This window comes from Arachis stenosperma, chromosome 8, assembly GCF_014773155.1.
Source record: "Arachis stenosperma cultivar V10309 chromosome 8, arast.V10309.gnm1.PFL2, whole genome shotgun sequence".
Taxonomy (NCBI): domain Eukaryota; kingdom Viridiplantae; phylum Streptophyta; class Magnoliopsida; order Fabales; family Fabaceae; genus Arachis; species Arachis stenosperma.
The window spans coordinates 26435256-26452488 of NC_080384.1; the positions used below are offsets into that span (position 1 = coordinate 26435256).

The following is a 17233-nucleotide window of genomic DNA, read 5'->3' on the forward strand; positions in this document are numbered from 1 at the left end:
AATTCTCTATGTTTTGTTCTGGTCTTTTTTGGTATGATTATTTACTCTTGCATTATGCAAAAGAGTTAGTCTAGATTATATGGAGACTCCATGTCACTTGTTGTTCTTAGTTCCAAGTTATTGCATGTTGTCATAACATGTACTTTAAAAGAGAAGTAGAATTTATGGCCGTAAGTCATGAATTAGTGATACAAAAAATTTGAGTCATGGTTTTTACTATTTTGTATTCTGATTTTTTTTCTTTTTTTTTTGTAGATTTTTTGCTATTTTATTAGGGGAAGAGCAGTAAAAAATGGCATTGAGCACAAAGATAAATTTCATGGCGAACATACTAAATATGAATTTTGTTATCTAGGTAATGTGTTGATTATAAGTGTACCTTGTTGTCCGTCGGTGTAACAATATTCTACATAGTCAGAATCCATGGCGGCGTCGTCAAATGCATCTATCACTGTGTAAACTCAAAATTGTTATATATAAAATACTACATTACTTGGGAAAATTAACCTAGACACTATTGCTCTCATAGGTTATAAGGGAGTCAAGTTTTTCTCGATCTGAATGCTAACTTGAAACAATAATTTAACGATTATTTCCGAAGGCGAACCTTCATCATCCTCGATGAAACCATTGGTATTTTCGGTCGAATCAACATTTAGAAAGGACGCTTGTACCGCATAAGGATGCTGTGACTGCTCTATAGCTGAGCGATGTTGCATCCACCCTGCGAATTGAACAATGATTAATTAGTTTGATTCATGATATGGCGTATAAACCATGATAACAATTGCCATATAATAAGTAGAGAGGATACAACTTCCCTCTCCTGTAAGATGATAAAATGACACTTCTATCCCCTCTATTTATAAAATGTATATTTCCCTTCTCTATAATTTTAAAAAACCTCATCTTTAATACATTTTAAATTTTTTAGTGTTAACTAATGTTAACTTTCTCTATTTTCACGAAAAAAAAAAATTTTGTTCTACAAAAATACCTTTTGGCAAAAATTTTATTTTTATGTCATCAAATTTCACTTAGCAAAATACTGTTGAATAAATTATTTTTTTATTAATTAAATTGTGTACTTTGAATTTTTTCAACTTTTTAAACACAAATCGGAAGGTTCGATTTGTGTACTCTGAATTTTTTCAATTTTATAAACACAAGTCGGACCATCTGATTTATGTATTCCCACAATTTTAAAAAAGACCCAAAATTACAATGTTAAAATATATCACTCATTTTACTTCCATAACAAAATTTTTTAGCCATAATCAGTTTTTGAAAAACAAACCTTGACCGTGAGTGACTACTTTGTTCCTATCATTGTGCGGAAGGGGCCTGTTCAGTGAAAAGTATAGTACATGTGAGGTGTTATGTTCATGGCTTCCAAGTTGGGTAGTTGCACTTAGGCTTTAGGTGATGGAACCCCAAGACTGGGAATCGGGTAAAATCTTTCCTTCATTAATTTTACAAATTGCAAACCATTAATGGACAATCAATTTGTCATTGGAACTAAATCTAATGCACCAAAGTTGCTCACCGTCGCATTTGGTTATTAACCAAATTATCCTGTGAAGTGGAGGGGGAACAGTTCATTGCAGACGTGTGTCGAAAGTCTTGCATGCATTGAATGATGGAGGAGCATGGATCGATAATTCTAATTCCTCCATTGCTCGATTCATGTGCATATTGGTTTCTCTGGTAAACTGAAAAGCACCATTTTAATATAAGAGTTCTAATGAATGTATAGACCAAGTTCGGTTGTAGAAGGAATCGAAGCTGTAAGTGGATGGAGTGATACCATTTGAGATGTTTGCCAGAGGACTGCGCAAACAATTTGGTTGGGCCACAGACTTATTTTTCTTGCGAGCAACATCTTTGAGACCGATCACATGCAACTCAGAAGGATTTAACAAAAAACTTTGTATGGTTGGATCCGTTGGGCTCACTGATAGTTGTGTTGAAGATGAACCCCTGAACACCATATTTGAGTGCCTCTTAAGAGGAAGAATTGATGCCGCACTTGAGGCTATGACGGGTAATGAATATGTTAGAAGAAGTATATGAAGGAGCAGGGCAATGTATATATGTATTTTTTCTTTTGGACACGGGGCAATGCATGTATTTAAACCATGAATGGGCTAATAAGGATAGCGAGCAATAAACTAACCAGGCGCGGCATGGATTTGGGGTAATGATCGTTGTCTCCTTCCTCTTTTCTCATGCAGTATCATTCTCCTCCTTAATCTGGCTAATTTGGGTCTCAATATATAATCATTATAATCCATGATAGAAAAAATAAACTAAAACTTATGACAGCTAATATCTGATGACTGTGCATTTATATTGTAAATGGAGATGAAATTTTCAGGATGGAGATTATGAATTGTACAAATTTTTCCTTATATTTTTGGACGTAACTTTGCAAATTTACGTATGGATTATCGGCCAACTTGACATGTGTGTGTGCGTGTATGAAGCTTCTTTAGTGATCTAAATCCAAATCTGATAACTTTACACGGTGATATAATTTAATAATTTAATAGTTAAGACTAAATATTAAACAAAAGACATGATAACAAATTGAAGTGAACTTGGTGAGAGGTGCTGGTATGTGTAAGTTAATTAACGCTTAACACATGATATGCCATCTCTGAAGATTTATTGGCATCCCCTGATTTGTAACTTCTTCCTCTCTTGTTTGACATAAAGTTATCTTTTTAATAGAGCTCTCTATATATTATTTGTAATTTTCAAAAAATTGAAAGCACAGTCTTCCAATAAAGCCAAATATATAATTTATCATAAAAAAAGGAGGATAATTTTACAAAGAGAATTAGTGGATCCTTTCATACTTAGAATTCACAAAGTCTATGTTTTAATTAAAATTAATAAGATAATAAGATTAGTAAGATTAATAAGATATTAAGATTAATAAGATAAGATTAATAAGATACATAGCGTGTTGAGTTGATAGCTACATCACATAGTCCAAGCAATGGTGCAGGAAAAGTAACTTGATGAACCATTTTTCTTGTCCTCATGTATCCTAATTGTTCATAATATGCCAGTGGAACAACATGAGAAAATCTATGCATAATGGTTCACAGAGTTACTCAACAAAAATGTTACACGCTAGCCCATATACCACCAAAACATGGCATAACTAATACATACTAATGTGGTAGTGAGTCCATCAAATATGCAAGACTTCTACATACATGAAATACTCATTAAAGGGTGATGCTATGAATCTCAACAAACTACCAGCCCTGAGAAAGTGATTCCTCACAAAAGCTCTCCATCCTCTATCCATTATGACCTCAACGAACCCATAGGCAATATTCCAGTTGAGACGCATGTCGTACTGCAATCCGCTAGATAGGATAACATGAACATCATTGAATCTAGACGGAAAGGCATGGATGGCAAAATTAGTAGGAATAGTCTGCATCACAAAGTAGCAAAAGTTATGCTCATAGAAAGTAATAAATTTATAAGGTATCAATTGCTGCATTACATATATTGCATCGATGTTAACATAAGTTACCATGTAGGAGCATCGGACCTCTTGATTAGTAAGGATGGACATGAAGGAGTAATAAGGTGCATTATCTGACCATTTGCTTGGGAAGAATGGAATGATGCACGGATTGTTGAATCCAGCAAAGGAAAAAACATGCGGAGTACCATTGAGAAGCTGACTGGTAGGATATGTTGGTGGGAATTTGTACAATGGGACCATAGGTTGCTCCTTGGTAATCTCGACATCCTGGTGGTTCATTTTCACAATACATTGTTCCTGTATATTGGTGTCTTCCTCGTCAGTGTTAGGCACAACGTTGAGGTCTATGTCTAGAGGCTTGGAAATAGGATGAGACTTCTCGAACTCTAAAATGGCAGGAGCAGGTGGCGGTTTGATGGTAAGGTTGTTTATGGCAGTCTTTGCATCCATGCTTCTTGCATGCTCACGGTAAGGAGAATTAGTCTTCATCTGGCCTTGACCCGATTGGACTCGTTTCCTCTTCTTGTTAACCTTGTACGATGCATAGTGGAAACTCTCTATCTGGTCAAAAAAGGGGTCATCTGGCATAACTTGTTTCCCTTTATCCGAGCTATTAGATACAAAATGGTCCTTGACATAATGGAAGATGATTGGGATGCTTGCCATCTTATCATCCTTCACCTTTAGTACATAGAAGATATCATTGAAAAGGTAACGCAGCTTTATCAAACCCCCGTTTGTGAGGCGATAAAGTTGCACCAACTTATCAAACCCTTCAACAATATAACCAGTGTTGTGGCCCCTAAGAATTTTCAAGGAAATCAGGTTTCGATTGGTGTCCACAACTTTCATCTTGTTATCCAAGGAGTGACCGTATTTTCTAAAGAACAGTGTAGGAATAGCGTGCATCCTCTACGCATAATGAAAATGGATTAATACAAAATAGTCACATGCATGGAAGTATGGCTAGTGTAACTTTCAGCAAGAATCCATTAACTATTAATTAACTGTGATATAAAAAGAGAAGGTCATGATATCATACCGCCATTGGATCAATAGTGAGATAAAATACACGACATTGTTGATCAATGTCAGATGCCTTTTTACTACTTTCCATTTTAGGATCGACAAAGACGCCAGTTGATTAATGGGGTAGGGTTAATGCAGTGATTGAAGTATTTGCGGAAAACGTCCTCCGTAGGAATTAAGTCGCTAAGTGGATGGAGTGGACAACAACTTCCAACATACAATAGAGGATCTCCATTAATGAATGGAAAGACCCCACTTTTACAAAGGGTATATGAGGGTATGTGAAGAATGAGAAAGAAGATGTGCACACTAACTATGATTTTTATTCATTGTCGTACTCATTTATAGATTAGGCATGTTATTTAGAATTGTTAAGTTGAAGAAAGACTCTAGTTAATAACTTTTGATAAAGCCCAATCTATACAAATGGAATTTTAATTTAATAAAATCCTTTTTGACGGTGATGAGTCAGTCATAGACCTCATCATTAGCGGTGTAGGCTGTTGATCAGTACATCACAACCCAATGTGTAAAGTCTAGAAAAATCTATAAAAGCAGTATTGGAATGTGTGTAGACGTGATCATGGTGTAAATGGTGGTAATTAAGCAACAATATAATATTAGTTCAACTTTTGAATAGCGTGTGCAGATAATGTTATTAAGATATATATGATACACCATGTATTAATGAGGAGACGACAAAATGGATCAGAGCAGGTAAAGGCTGTAGTGAAAAAGTACTTCGGAACACAGGGTGATAACTTGCTACAAATATTGATGCGATGGCCTGTAATATTCACTAATAGGTTGTGTAGAATTCAACTTGCATATACTCAAATATCCATGTTTGATTTAGCGCCATAGAAAAGAAAACTGATGAGTAGAGTTCATTCCTTCACAACACTATCAGACCTAATAAATTCCCCATATTTTGAAGAAACTAATTAATTATCTCATTGTTTGCATTAGTGTTGGTACCCCACCACACAAAACAACTGAAATAATTCTGATTCCTAAAAGAGTACTAAAATGAAAGTTGAATGATAAAATGAGTGTGACTTATTTACAGATGGAGCATATAATTAATAAAAATCCATGGATGAGAGTGATATTTTGGATATACTTCCATGCTTTTGCGTGAAAATGAAGGATGAATGGATTCACGCTGCACACGTACAAATGAGCATTTTTTATGCAGATCACATAGAAGGACAAAATAGAAGCGAGGGGTAGTGTTGTTTATGTGTTATCCATTGCTGGGATTTAGAAAAGATATGATGCATTTGTGGTTGACATTTTTTTTCATGCAGAAGAATGGGAGGTGCAAGAATGGAGCGGCCTGGTAAGTAAGCCATTTTGCTGCGGCAATTTGATGGAGGTTGTACAATGTTGTGTATTGTTATACATACAGACCTGTAATGATGCAGCTTAAGCATGATCATTGAACACTTTCCTTGAAGATCCGGCACTAATATAAATGTGACTGAAAAATATGTTTGTCGAGCATCCAGTTGAGTTGGGTCTTGTAATAGTTTTTTACTATTTCAATGTTAAAAAAAACAACTAATTAAGTGAAATAAAGACTCTGTACTTGAGAATTTTTTTTTTTAACAACTAACATTAGGAGATTAAAGTTTTCAGCTTTTACATAGGGAAATATTAATGCTGACTACTTGGTTACATAATTTAAAAGGAAAATAAATTAGTCTTGTGGAAAGAAAGATAACAAAGAACATCAACAAAGAGCAGTTATCAGTTGCTGAGCGTCTACCATGTCCGAGCTCCTTCAGATCTTGAGAATTTTGACATGCAGGGTGGTCTCATCAGATGGCAAAACAGAGAACTCCAGAACGGTGCCGGCTCTAAACCCATTGTGCTTAGCAAATGTCTTCCATCCACGCGTTAGATATAACTGCACCTTCCTTTTCTTGCTCCATCTCAACCCCATTCGATAGCAAGAGCCATTGTCTAGTATCACGTTAACATGATTATGCCTGCTGGGGAATGCACTCTCAGCAAATCTAAGCGGTATTACCTTCCGATTGAATGTAACAAACAAAGAAATAAATAAAATAATGTCAACTAATCTGTGATGGAATACATGATTGTGTAAAGTTAAAATATGACCATAGAGTTACCACTGCACTGCTTTGGACTTGAGTGGATGTGAGAAGTTTTAGGCAAGTCAAGGGCTGGGCTCCTTGAATGGCTGTACCAGGCTCTGAGCTGATTAACGGAGACATGATATTGTTGCCTGCATTTTTTTTTTCGGTTTCAGTGGTTGGATGGCTTGCAGAAAAAACATGATTGTTAACAGTTTTGCAATTGAGCAACGCCTGATCAGGAAGTTGAAGTTGATTCTCCATAAAAGCATTTCCTTGGTTAGACATACCATTTGAATCGATAATGCAAGGGTAGTTTGGGTCAGACAGAACATAAGATTCTTTCAAAGATGGAGCATTCATAAAGCCATCATCTCTTTGAAAATTGACACTCATAACATCTTGCGTATAAACAGTTTGCACCTCAGGTGTGTAGCGAGTTGAAACACTCGAAGAGAACACCGCAATTGGATAATGAAGAGTTTCTTGGCTAACGGTGCGTTGCAAGTTTTGTTGGGAAATGACTATATCATCACGGTTTGAATTAACAAAAGAGGAGGGAGGAGGACCAGTGGTTCGTTGTTGGCTATTATTAAGAGGACCCTGCGATTTGACTGCGGTGAGTGAAATGCTTGGGGGACATGAGAACTCTTTAGTGGTCATGCAGCTATCCTTAACTTTCATCACAACAAATATATCCTCCCCAACATACAATAACTTCATCCAACCACCATGAGTAAGCCCGTAACATGCCACCAAGTTTTGAAATCCATTGATAATATACCCAGTAGAGAAACCTCTGCCCAATGATAGCTCGATTTGATTGTCGTTGGCATCTATAACAATCATTCTATCACGAAGGAGATGGTTATATTTCCTGTAAAAGAGGGACGGTAACTCATGGGTAACCTACAAATACATAATATAATCATAATGAGTGTCCCAGTAAGTAAGAAACCAGAGCAAAGGACAACATATGGAATTTGGGAAGGATAACTATGTTTGGGGGCTGAATGAAACAACTTACGGCAACAGGGTCAACATGAAGATAGAATATGCGATCATCGTCAAAATCCGACGGAATGAGCCTGTCTCTCCCCATGTTTGGATGTCTTGAATGGATAGAAATGTGTAGAAATATTGGTATGGTTCAGAAGTATGTTATTCAACTGTTAAACAAATCGAAGGAGACAGTGCCAGGGTTAAAATAGATCCAAGGGAAGTGATAAACACAGGTAAATGAAAATGAACATTTCCATTGAAAATAGGAATATAAGTATATGTAAAGAGGATAGGGCGGTGGCGTGAAACGGTGAGAACAAATGTACTTGCAGCGGGGTTTATAAAAAGGGGGAAGACTGGTAAGAATGACACCTATGCATGAGGGGGTAAGAAAGGAAAGTTTTGGCTATAAAGGTAAAAACAAAATTTAAATATCTAGAGTATTAAAAAATTGTGCCAAGTAGAACTCATTCAGGTTGGATGGTGTTTTGCTGTATCAAAATTTAAATACTAATGTCTGGATATCAAAAAAAGAGAAAAAGGACACATGGGTGTGCCCTTCAAGCAGGTTGCACAATAATAAGTTCTAGTTCTGTTGTGGGTGCTTTTATTCATGAGGATTCTCATTGAATGGTTGGAACTAATTGGGATCTTAAAGAGATGGTAGTCTCGGGAAAAAACATGCTTTGCGAATACATCATAAAATAAAAATTCCAACGTAAATATCTTATGGCTTTGAAACCACCAAAAGATGCATAAGGGTACTATGCATGCATTAGAATGGTCTCATTCTTTGTGCAAACACATGGAAATTAACATAATAGTAATTTGAGTGATATTTAGAAGGGGTGACCACATTAAATACTAAGATAGCATTAAAAGCAACATCACAGTAAGCAGGTGCATATCATGGATACTGCTCCTGCCGCACATACAGGGTAGTAAGCATTAAACAAACACAACAACATGCATGGTTAAACTGTATATAGCCATGCGTTATTTGAAAAACATAGGTAAAGGGGAACCTATAAAATTCCCTAAGTTCTGGACAACACACAAGACCTTAACCGAAAGCAACACTAACAGTACGAAACTTAGTGTGATCCTATAGGTGGATCATTAATCTATGCGTAATTTCTCTTGTAGGCTTTGGTGCACTAATCCTGATGGGGTTTATCAACACCAGCAACCTGGCCATCCTTCAATTTCCTACACTTTATAGATGATCCTTCGGCAGAATCCGGACAGAGATCAATAAGCTGTTTAGTCCATCCGCCACTAACAATGTTTCTCGTTGGAGTTGAGTAACCCTCATTAGTGTCGCCGACCAAAATCTCAACAGAGGGTGAACATGTGTCCTGAAATTTGAAGGCATTTATAAAAATAGATTTTCGTTTGATTTAGTATAAAAATATGGGATCTGTTGAGAATGACGGTAACCTTCATTGAAATGAAATAATTCAATGCAATTAGACACCTGATATATGTCATGCTTCTGAATAAATTTTGATATGACAGACATGTCCCCACAAAGCTTCATGACAATTATCTTGCACGGTTGGAATGAGTTAAGATCCTCCATCTTCACGGAGACTTTGAAGATAAATTTTTTCCCCGTAAAGGAATTAAGCTCTATCGGGTATTCCTCATTGGTGCCACCCTAGAGTTAGGATGAAAAATTAGATGTGATGTGCCGAGTAATGAAGTTCATATTAACACAAAACGATAGCAAGGTATCATCTTCCTTGCATCTAGAGTATCTATAGTATATGCATATAGTATACAATACCCTGGTCAGTTGTGCAAGTCTGAGATCAGAAGCTGAGATCCCAAGAAATTTGGAAGCTTCTTTGTCATACAGCAGAAATGCAGCCGAATCAGTGTCATCAACAACCTTAATATTAATGCTATACCTGTTTAAGAAAATACGTTAGGAAGGATGAATGTAACTCTAGGCACGCTTGTTCAGTAAAATTTTTAACAAAAGGTTTTGATGCATACCGTGGAGTGTGAATGGTGGGATATGTGTCGCATTTGGCGCAGTGGTATGAGTTCTCGGCCTCCTTCAGAGAATGGAAACAATGTTTGCAACTTTTGTACCACCAACCGTTCTTAGGATCGATTGCAACAACAGTTCCAATTGTAACAAAGCTCCCATTCTTAAAAGTAGTAACTCATAAGTTCCATGAATTTGCAGAAATAAAAACAATTATATTATTTAATGACTAACCTCAATGCATTCCTTGAGCTCAGAAATGGATTTATATATTGACTTGTCAATGAGATCTTCCTCAATGGAGTATACAGGTTCAGTCGCTATCTGGGAGAGTTGATTTGGCGGTGGAACACCGGACATGATGACACTGGTAGTATTTTAGATATACACGTCATTCGTTTGACGAAGCTGATGAAACAGTTATTGAACAAAATAACAGGATGAAATGTAGAACCTTTTACGAAAATCCTTTACCGCCTGAAAGTCCGCATTGATGTAAAGATTTGAATTATAGCTGGTATTTGATATCCCCATTGAACCTGCCACAAACATGGTATTCCGTCAATTCAGTACATGAGCAAGGAGATGTCGATGACTTACAATTCCAAGAACACATGGGTGACAAACCTTTAAATAGATTGAACTTTGCGAATTGTACAATTAGGATATACTCAGACGTCGGCTGCTCTTGAATATGTTTTACCAACTTACTTGCGAACTCCTCCCAAAGCGTACAGCGAATTTTTCCTTTTCCCCTGGTTTAGATACTGTAAGTCATATACCTTTAAAAAAAATTTCTAATAACATGAGGCTACCCTATGAGAGAAATTGGAATAAATATTAGATCGGATCAGCTTTAGCCCTAACTGCATGTCGTCAAGCTCCAGAACGATGTAGTTGCTCTTCTTTCCATTTTTAGTAAATTCAATTATGTCACCCTTGGCCATCAGAAGACCAATGACATCTGAAAAGTAAAGGCGATTACATTTTTCCCATCAGATTATTTGACATCATTAACAATGCTGTGTAAATAGAATATCTTAGCAATTACATGTTACCTATAAGATGCGACTGAGCGTTGGTGTGATTGAGTATGACTTCGTTGGGAACAAATCGGAAGACATTCTCAGGAAAGGATGGATCATCAACCAGTCGAAGTTGAGTATCCCTCTTAAAGTAAATCCTGCTAGCATGATTAGTGGCCTTGTATTTTTTATCATTAACGGCAACTGAAAAGTTGCTGATGGTATATATTTTTCCCTCCAGCAACTCATCCTCAAACAGCCTCCGCTGTGGATTCCTAATGGAACATTGGATGCGATCTCCCTGTATGCAAATCATGGCGGTACATGACGCATGTTAACGTACAATTCACGTGCTAATTCACTTAGTCATCTGATTTTTACATAGCCCTGGTTTGCTAATAAAACCAACACATAAATAAATAAAACTAAAAAGCTACATTATGTTAGATAGCTCACCAGCTGGTCCATTGCCACAAACTCCAAAGTTGGTCTTACGTATTTCTGCTGGGCAGGGGACAGTGACCAGATTTTCAATACCCTCAGCTTGATCCTATAGATCAAATTGTCATCAGATGCATCCACATCCTTCAAGTAGTTGTAGGTGCTTGCCATTTCAAAACAATATATGGTTTTAGTTGCAACAAATTCTAGTTTACGTGTCAAGCAGAAGATGTTGGACTACCTGGTCTTGGTGATATATTTATAACCACTTGTGGTGCTTGTAGATGAAGAGGGTGGATGAGGTTGTTGTCATGAGGTCGAGACAAAATTGGAAACTCTAAGTGCCCAAAAAGTGTTTGCTGCACTTCAGAGAGCTGTTCTAAATGTACACATGTAGTAGCATGGTGTGATAATTTCATAACTTAAGTATTGGTTATTGATTGATTAACATGAGTTAATAATGTTAATTAGTATGACTCATATGACTTGGTGATATCAAGCATAACATTTTCAATAAGAAAAAAAGTGAGCGCGATATACAAAATATATGAGCAATAAGTAAACTAAAATTACTTTGAATGAGATAACAACAAAAGGAATGCATTTCTTGAAATAATTACCCAATATTATTGATGATTAAATAAATTAAGAATAAAGATTAAATATGTATAACATAAATTGAAATAAAAAAATAAAAAAAAACCTACAACAACTACAAATAAACACATAAATATCAGAATGTAGACTTGTACGATGGATCATAAAAAAGATTGGGTTAATTGTGAATGGCATTTTCACGTGGCATAAGTTGCGAAAAAGGTTACGCTTATCTTTTACTTTTAATTAAAAAAAATATATTATATTACTTGTCTTATAATTATAAGTTTTCAGTTCTAGAAATAACTAAAAAAGAAAACATATGAAACAAAATATATGAGCAATAAGTGATCGGCAATTAAATTAAATTAAATGAAATACTAACAAAACACAAACATCACTTATAATAATTTCCCAGTATTATTGAAGATTCAACAGGTAAAGAATAAAGTCTCATATATATATATATATATATATATATATATATATATATATATATATATATAATAAATAAATAAATAAATAAATAAATACAAACATAAATAAATAAGGGTGTATACTTGTACATTAGAACACAGCATAAGATTGGTTCATGATAATGGCATGTGCACACGCACAGGGCATGCATGGTTACACATGTCTAGGTATGTTTGTTATATTCATATGCTTCTATTGCTGAAAAGGTTACTCCTATCTTTACTTTTAATAACAGACGATACCATAACATACAATTAGATGTTCTTAGGAGACACCACGTGACTCATAATAATTCATCACTCAAAACAAAAAGGAGAGATAGTAGTATAAAAAATATAGGCACAGCCTATGAATAAGAAATAAACAGAACACAAAGCAAAACAAACAACTGATAAAGTTATATATATATATATATATATATATATATATATATATATATATATATATATATATATATATATATATATATATATATATATTAAGAAAAAAGATTTGACTATGGGACACCAATTAACATAAGTTAATTTTGAATGACATCTTGAGGTGAACGGAGCATTAAGGGCTACCCTTATGTATCTATCTATCTATAGTTATATCTACATGCATGTATTTCCAAAAAAGTTGGGCATATCTTGACTTTTGATAGGATGAGAATATATGAACAGGGTAACCTCTGTCCTAAGAACCCTGAATCATAATTTGTGTTGTGCACGGGGCAATCGCTAATGACCGTAACGAAACAACCACCTATGGATGTAACGAAGTATAACTTTGGAATTGTTGTTTTTGACAGGTAGCATCACTGAATTGCTTAAAAATGCATATTCGATACAGAGGTTAATTGGATTTCAATCGGGATTTAGCTGACTCAATCAAATATAAAATAAGTCTTTAAATAATTAACTGTATAACTTAGATAAACTCGAATCCGGCCAATTCATTCTCATTGGATTTATCCCGAAGAAAATTAAAACAGTGGTTATGTTTTAGTCTCTACTAAGTCACATGTTGCTGCTTGAATAAATCAAATTGAATTTATGCTAAAACTGCCCACATTCAATTTCTTATTAATTCTCAAAAATATTTTCCCACATTAAAAGATTGCTTCTGCAGGAAAGAAAGAATTAGGTCCAGTCGTTAAAAATTTAGCACACATAGAATAACAAAATAATGTAATCGAGTTAAAATAAATATGAAACCTTCGTCATTTGATTTGGGAGCAACAAAGGCGATGTGCTGATGGTACCCCTAAGTTTGTTCCACTTTGTTGTTCTACTTTTTTGATCGACTAAATGATGGAGGAAAAAAAAAAGGAGTTATCCCAGTTTTAGCAGAAGAAAGACCCAGAATGCGAGCAATCGAGTATTAAAATGACAATCAGAATAAGCAGCATCCAGAGTCGACAACTTAAAATTAGAATCAGAGGACCATCAACAATTTAGGTTGAGAGAAAACATGAACCAGCAACTCACAAATCAGGATAAATAAAAAAAAACCATGAATAAAATGATGAAGACATTTTTACCGACAGCGAGGGACAAAGTAAGGCGCCGGCGAGGTGAAAACTCCACAACATAATTGAGAGAAATGTAGAGAAAGGAGCGTGTTGGGGTACAAAGCGTTGGAAGACAGTGACGCTGTGCAGAGAGTTCGCGACGGCAAGAAGATGATGACCGACCAAGAGCCCCTCGTGATGGCACGAGTTCTCCGATCAAGTGGTTCACGGCGAGATAAAGAACGTCAATGGGAGAGACCTTTGGTTGGGCACGGTCCCCTACAGATGTGATGTTGCCAGCGGCGACGGTATTGTCGACCGAGGAGATTACTATGGCGACGGTGGCGGCTGGTAGTTTCGATCATGACAGGGGCTCGGTAATGAGGTTTTGCTTTAAATCTGATTTGGGGAGTGGGTTAGGGTTAGAGGATGGTGGACCCTTTTTTCAGTAAACAAATTAAGAAAAGGAGGAATTCTGTAAGAAAAACCGGTTGGTTCAACTCGTTTCGCGGTCTATGACGGGCTCGATCAAGAAGTCACAAAGGGTTTCTCACACCTTTTTTGTTTCAACCCACTCAACATAGCGGTTGGCACTTATTTAAACGCTTGAACCGACTGACCCGGTTAGTACAAAAAAACATGTACTCACGTTAATTGTGAATATTGGTTAAAACATTTATTTTCTTCAAAACCATCAGTTTATGTTAATATTGAATCCCTAAGGAAATACTGGCTGTTTTAGAATGGCTGTTTTAGGAGGTGAAAAAGCCAGGAACACTAAACTTTGAGCAAGTCTTCTTCGAATGAATGTGGGTTTTAGAAAAATACTTAATTCTCCATTAGCACATGTGGCTATAGACTTAATTGTACATGGTATGCATGAAAAATGTTATTAAAAAATGCACGCCAGAGTTGCAATCCATGAAGGTTGGCAACCATTCTTTCAAGCATTAAAAAGCCAACTTCTTTAATATTAGATTTGGGATCAGTACAACTAATATCATAACATATAACGCTAACATATAGCACTAACAGAATACGTTAAAAGTCAGATCCATTGCTTAGCCATCAGACATAATTAAGTGATTTGGTCTTCACAGACGTAATATAGAGACAAAGATGGTGGTTTCATCATTAGTGGGCACTGAAAATCTGACAACACTTCCACACTTTAGGCCATGGTCAATGGAAAATCTTCTCCATCCCCTTGTAAGAAAGGCTTCTGATGACCTCAGACTCCGCCAGCGAAGCTTCATTACTATAGGTGGGTTGCGGAGCTCCCTAACACGAACAAAATCGAGTCTCGAAGGAAATGCTTGCGTCGAAAAAGCAGAAGGAAGAAGCTGCAAAATGAATTTATCAGCTTCGTGAACCCTTTAATGCAACTAAATAGTTTTTAATAACGTTAAACATGGACAACATGGTATATCAATTTGATAAAACTTACCATAGAGTAGTGAGTTGACCGATACTTGGATATCATCCTAACCACAGAATAATACTCTAGTCGTAGAGGAAAGTGCGGTGGCAGGACGTCGTGGCTATTATGAGGTGGCGGTGGTGGCGTGGGGCTACGGCTATTGGGAGACACTGTGTTATGATTGGTAACAACATCAGGGCTAGTGTTTGAATGGTGAATAGTCTGCTGTAGCGGGGCAGATACAGTACCAGTTGGTGAAAATGTTAGACTGGGCGAGGAAGGAACACCAGAAAAAGATAGTAACTGTGGTATTGGATCACATTGTTCCTGTTGGACATGCTTGTTAGGGGAGGAAATGACTTTACCTGAATAAGGTTCAAGACCGGCATAAAGGGTGGGATCAACGAAAGTCAATGTGTCCACAACAGATTGTGGGAGAATATGATGCTCGATAATTGTGTCAGCCGAATTTGGATTAGAGGGAGTAGAATTATCTTGTTGATGCAGGATTTCAGGAAGTGTTACAAATTCAGCTGGATGAACGACGGAACTTTCATTACATATGTCATCAGATATGTCGATTACTTCCTCAATAGGAACGGATGGCTTGACCTCAACAGTGAGCTTCAATGGTGGGGAACACAACTCTTTAGAGCGCATGTAATGGTCCTTGACGTCAACAACCAAGAACTTGTCTTGACCAACATAACATACACTCAACCAACCTCCTTCTTTTAGGCCATAAAGCGCAGCAAGATTAATATATCCATGAACAACTATACCCGTTCGATGACACTTATCGATAACCACATCAACCTCATTACCAGCAAAATCACAAAATGTCATGGAGTTTGGAATGACATCTTTGAATCTCCGAAAGAATGTGTATGGAAGTTCACCCATCCCCTTCAAGACAAAAACAATGATAAGTCAAATGTATAATAGACTATCATGTAACATGCAGAAACATTATCGGACATTGCTAGAAAAAATAGCACATGAATTGGATAAAGGGCTTACCAAATCTGGGTTTATCTCCACGTAAAAGTATCGCCCTTGATAGTAAGAATTCAAGCTATCCATTTGACATGAACAACAATATATGGCCTGATGACAAAACAAAGTTGATGTTAAATAATGGTAGGCAGTAGCAATTCCAATGAATTTGATGACAACACAAATATGGTGGTCATGGAACTTAAAGATATATGTCGATTGTAATTAAAAAATATAAGACTACGGGCAAGACTTACCTAAGGGAGACAGTGAGGAAGAACGACGGTGGATTAGAAGGAAGCAAATGTTTAGAATGGTGGCCTTTGAAATGGGGGGAGGGGGGTGGAAAGAGAGTTGGATGTGAGGGTATATGCACACAGCTGAACATATTTTATAGCCATCTCTGATCATGGTTACAGTACGGACACATTTTTAATATAATGTAATAGCTATACTTGTGGTCATAAGACAAATATCATCATAATTATATTAAATTAAATAATGCATTTATATAAGTTTCAATAAAATTATATGACCAATATAGTTTTAACAAATAATGCATTTATATATATAGATATATATTTTCAGAATGTGAAAAAATAATTAAAATAAATACAAAACAATCAATTAATGAGATCGCCGGTAATGGTAAGCTCTTCTGTGCTATTTATAATAATTAGATTTTAATCTGATTTCACGTTTGAAAAGACAACACCAACACTGCGATAATGATGTCAGAGGGTTTCTTGGTCCCGATACAAACCGACTCATGAAGCAAGTACATTTAATCTGGCTTGAAGACTTAGTTAATTAATAACCTACTCAGTATATCACACACTGGTGAGAATAATATGCCTTTATGTATAGATATATATATATAATATATAATATATAATATATGGTATATATGATGATTTATGATATGATCACATGATACATGAATACATGATATAATATATATATGATATGATATATACCATGAATCAATTGGTAATGAGTGATATAGTAAAACACGCGTTGTTTGAAAGATTAGAAGAGCTGGGTGAGTGCCACGTTGCAGAATCCACAACTGAAGAAACCTTGTTTTCAAGGATTGTTATAGGATAAGCTGAAATGCTCATAACTAAGGTTTATATATGTTG

At 36.0% G+C, this 17233-nt stretch overlaps 1 protein-coding gene across 1 annotated transcript; it reads right to left on the minus strand.

Annotated features, from left to right (window-relative positions):
* Positions 1-8801: 8801 nt before the first annotated feature.
* On the minus strand, positions 8802-11277 carry LOC130945663 (replication factor A protein 1-like). Its single transcript, XM_057874365.1, has 10 exons — positions 11122-11277; positions 10699-10966; positions 10508-10604; positions 10268-10395; positions 10095-10179; positions 9875-10007; positions 9646-9803; positions 9434-9557; positions 9122-9304; positions 8802-9002 (listed from the first exon to the last, which is right to left on the minus strand). Exons 1-10 carry the CDS (start codon positions 11275-11277, stop codon positions 8802-8804), a joined length of 1533 nt encoding a protein of 510 aa, XP_057730348.1.
* Positions 11278-17233: the final 5956 nt, after the last annotated feature.

Excerpts from the sequence above, each read along its gene's own strand:
- LOC130945663 (XM_057874365.1), bottom strand. The coding sequence starts at position 11,277 with ATGGCAAGCACCTACAACTACTTGAAGGATGTGGATGCATCTGATGAC. Across the intron at positions 10,967-11,121 it reads TTGTGGCAATGGACCAGCTG|GGAGATCGCATCCAATGTTC; the intron begins GTGAGCTATCTA and ends ATTTGCATACAG. Across the intron at positions 10,605-10,698 it reads CGCTCAGTCGCATCTTATAG|ATGTCATTGGTCTTCTGATG; the intron begins GTAACATGTAAT and ends TTTACTTTTCAG.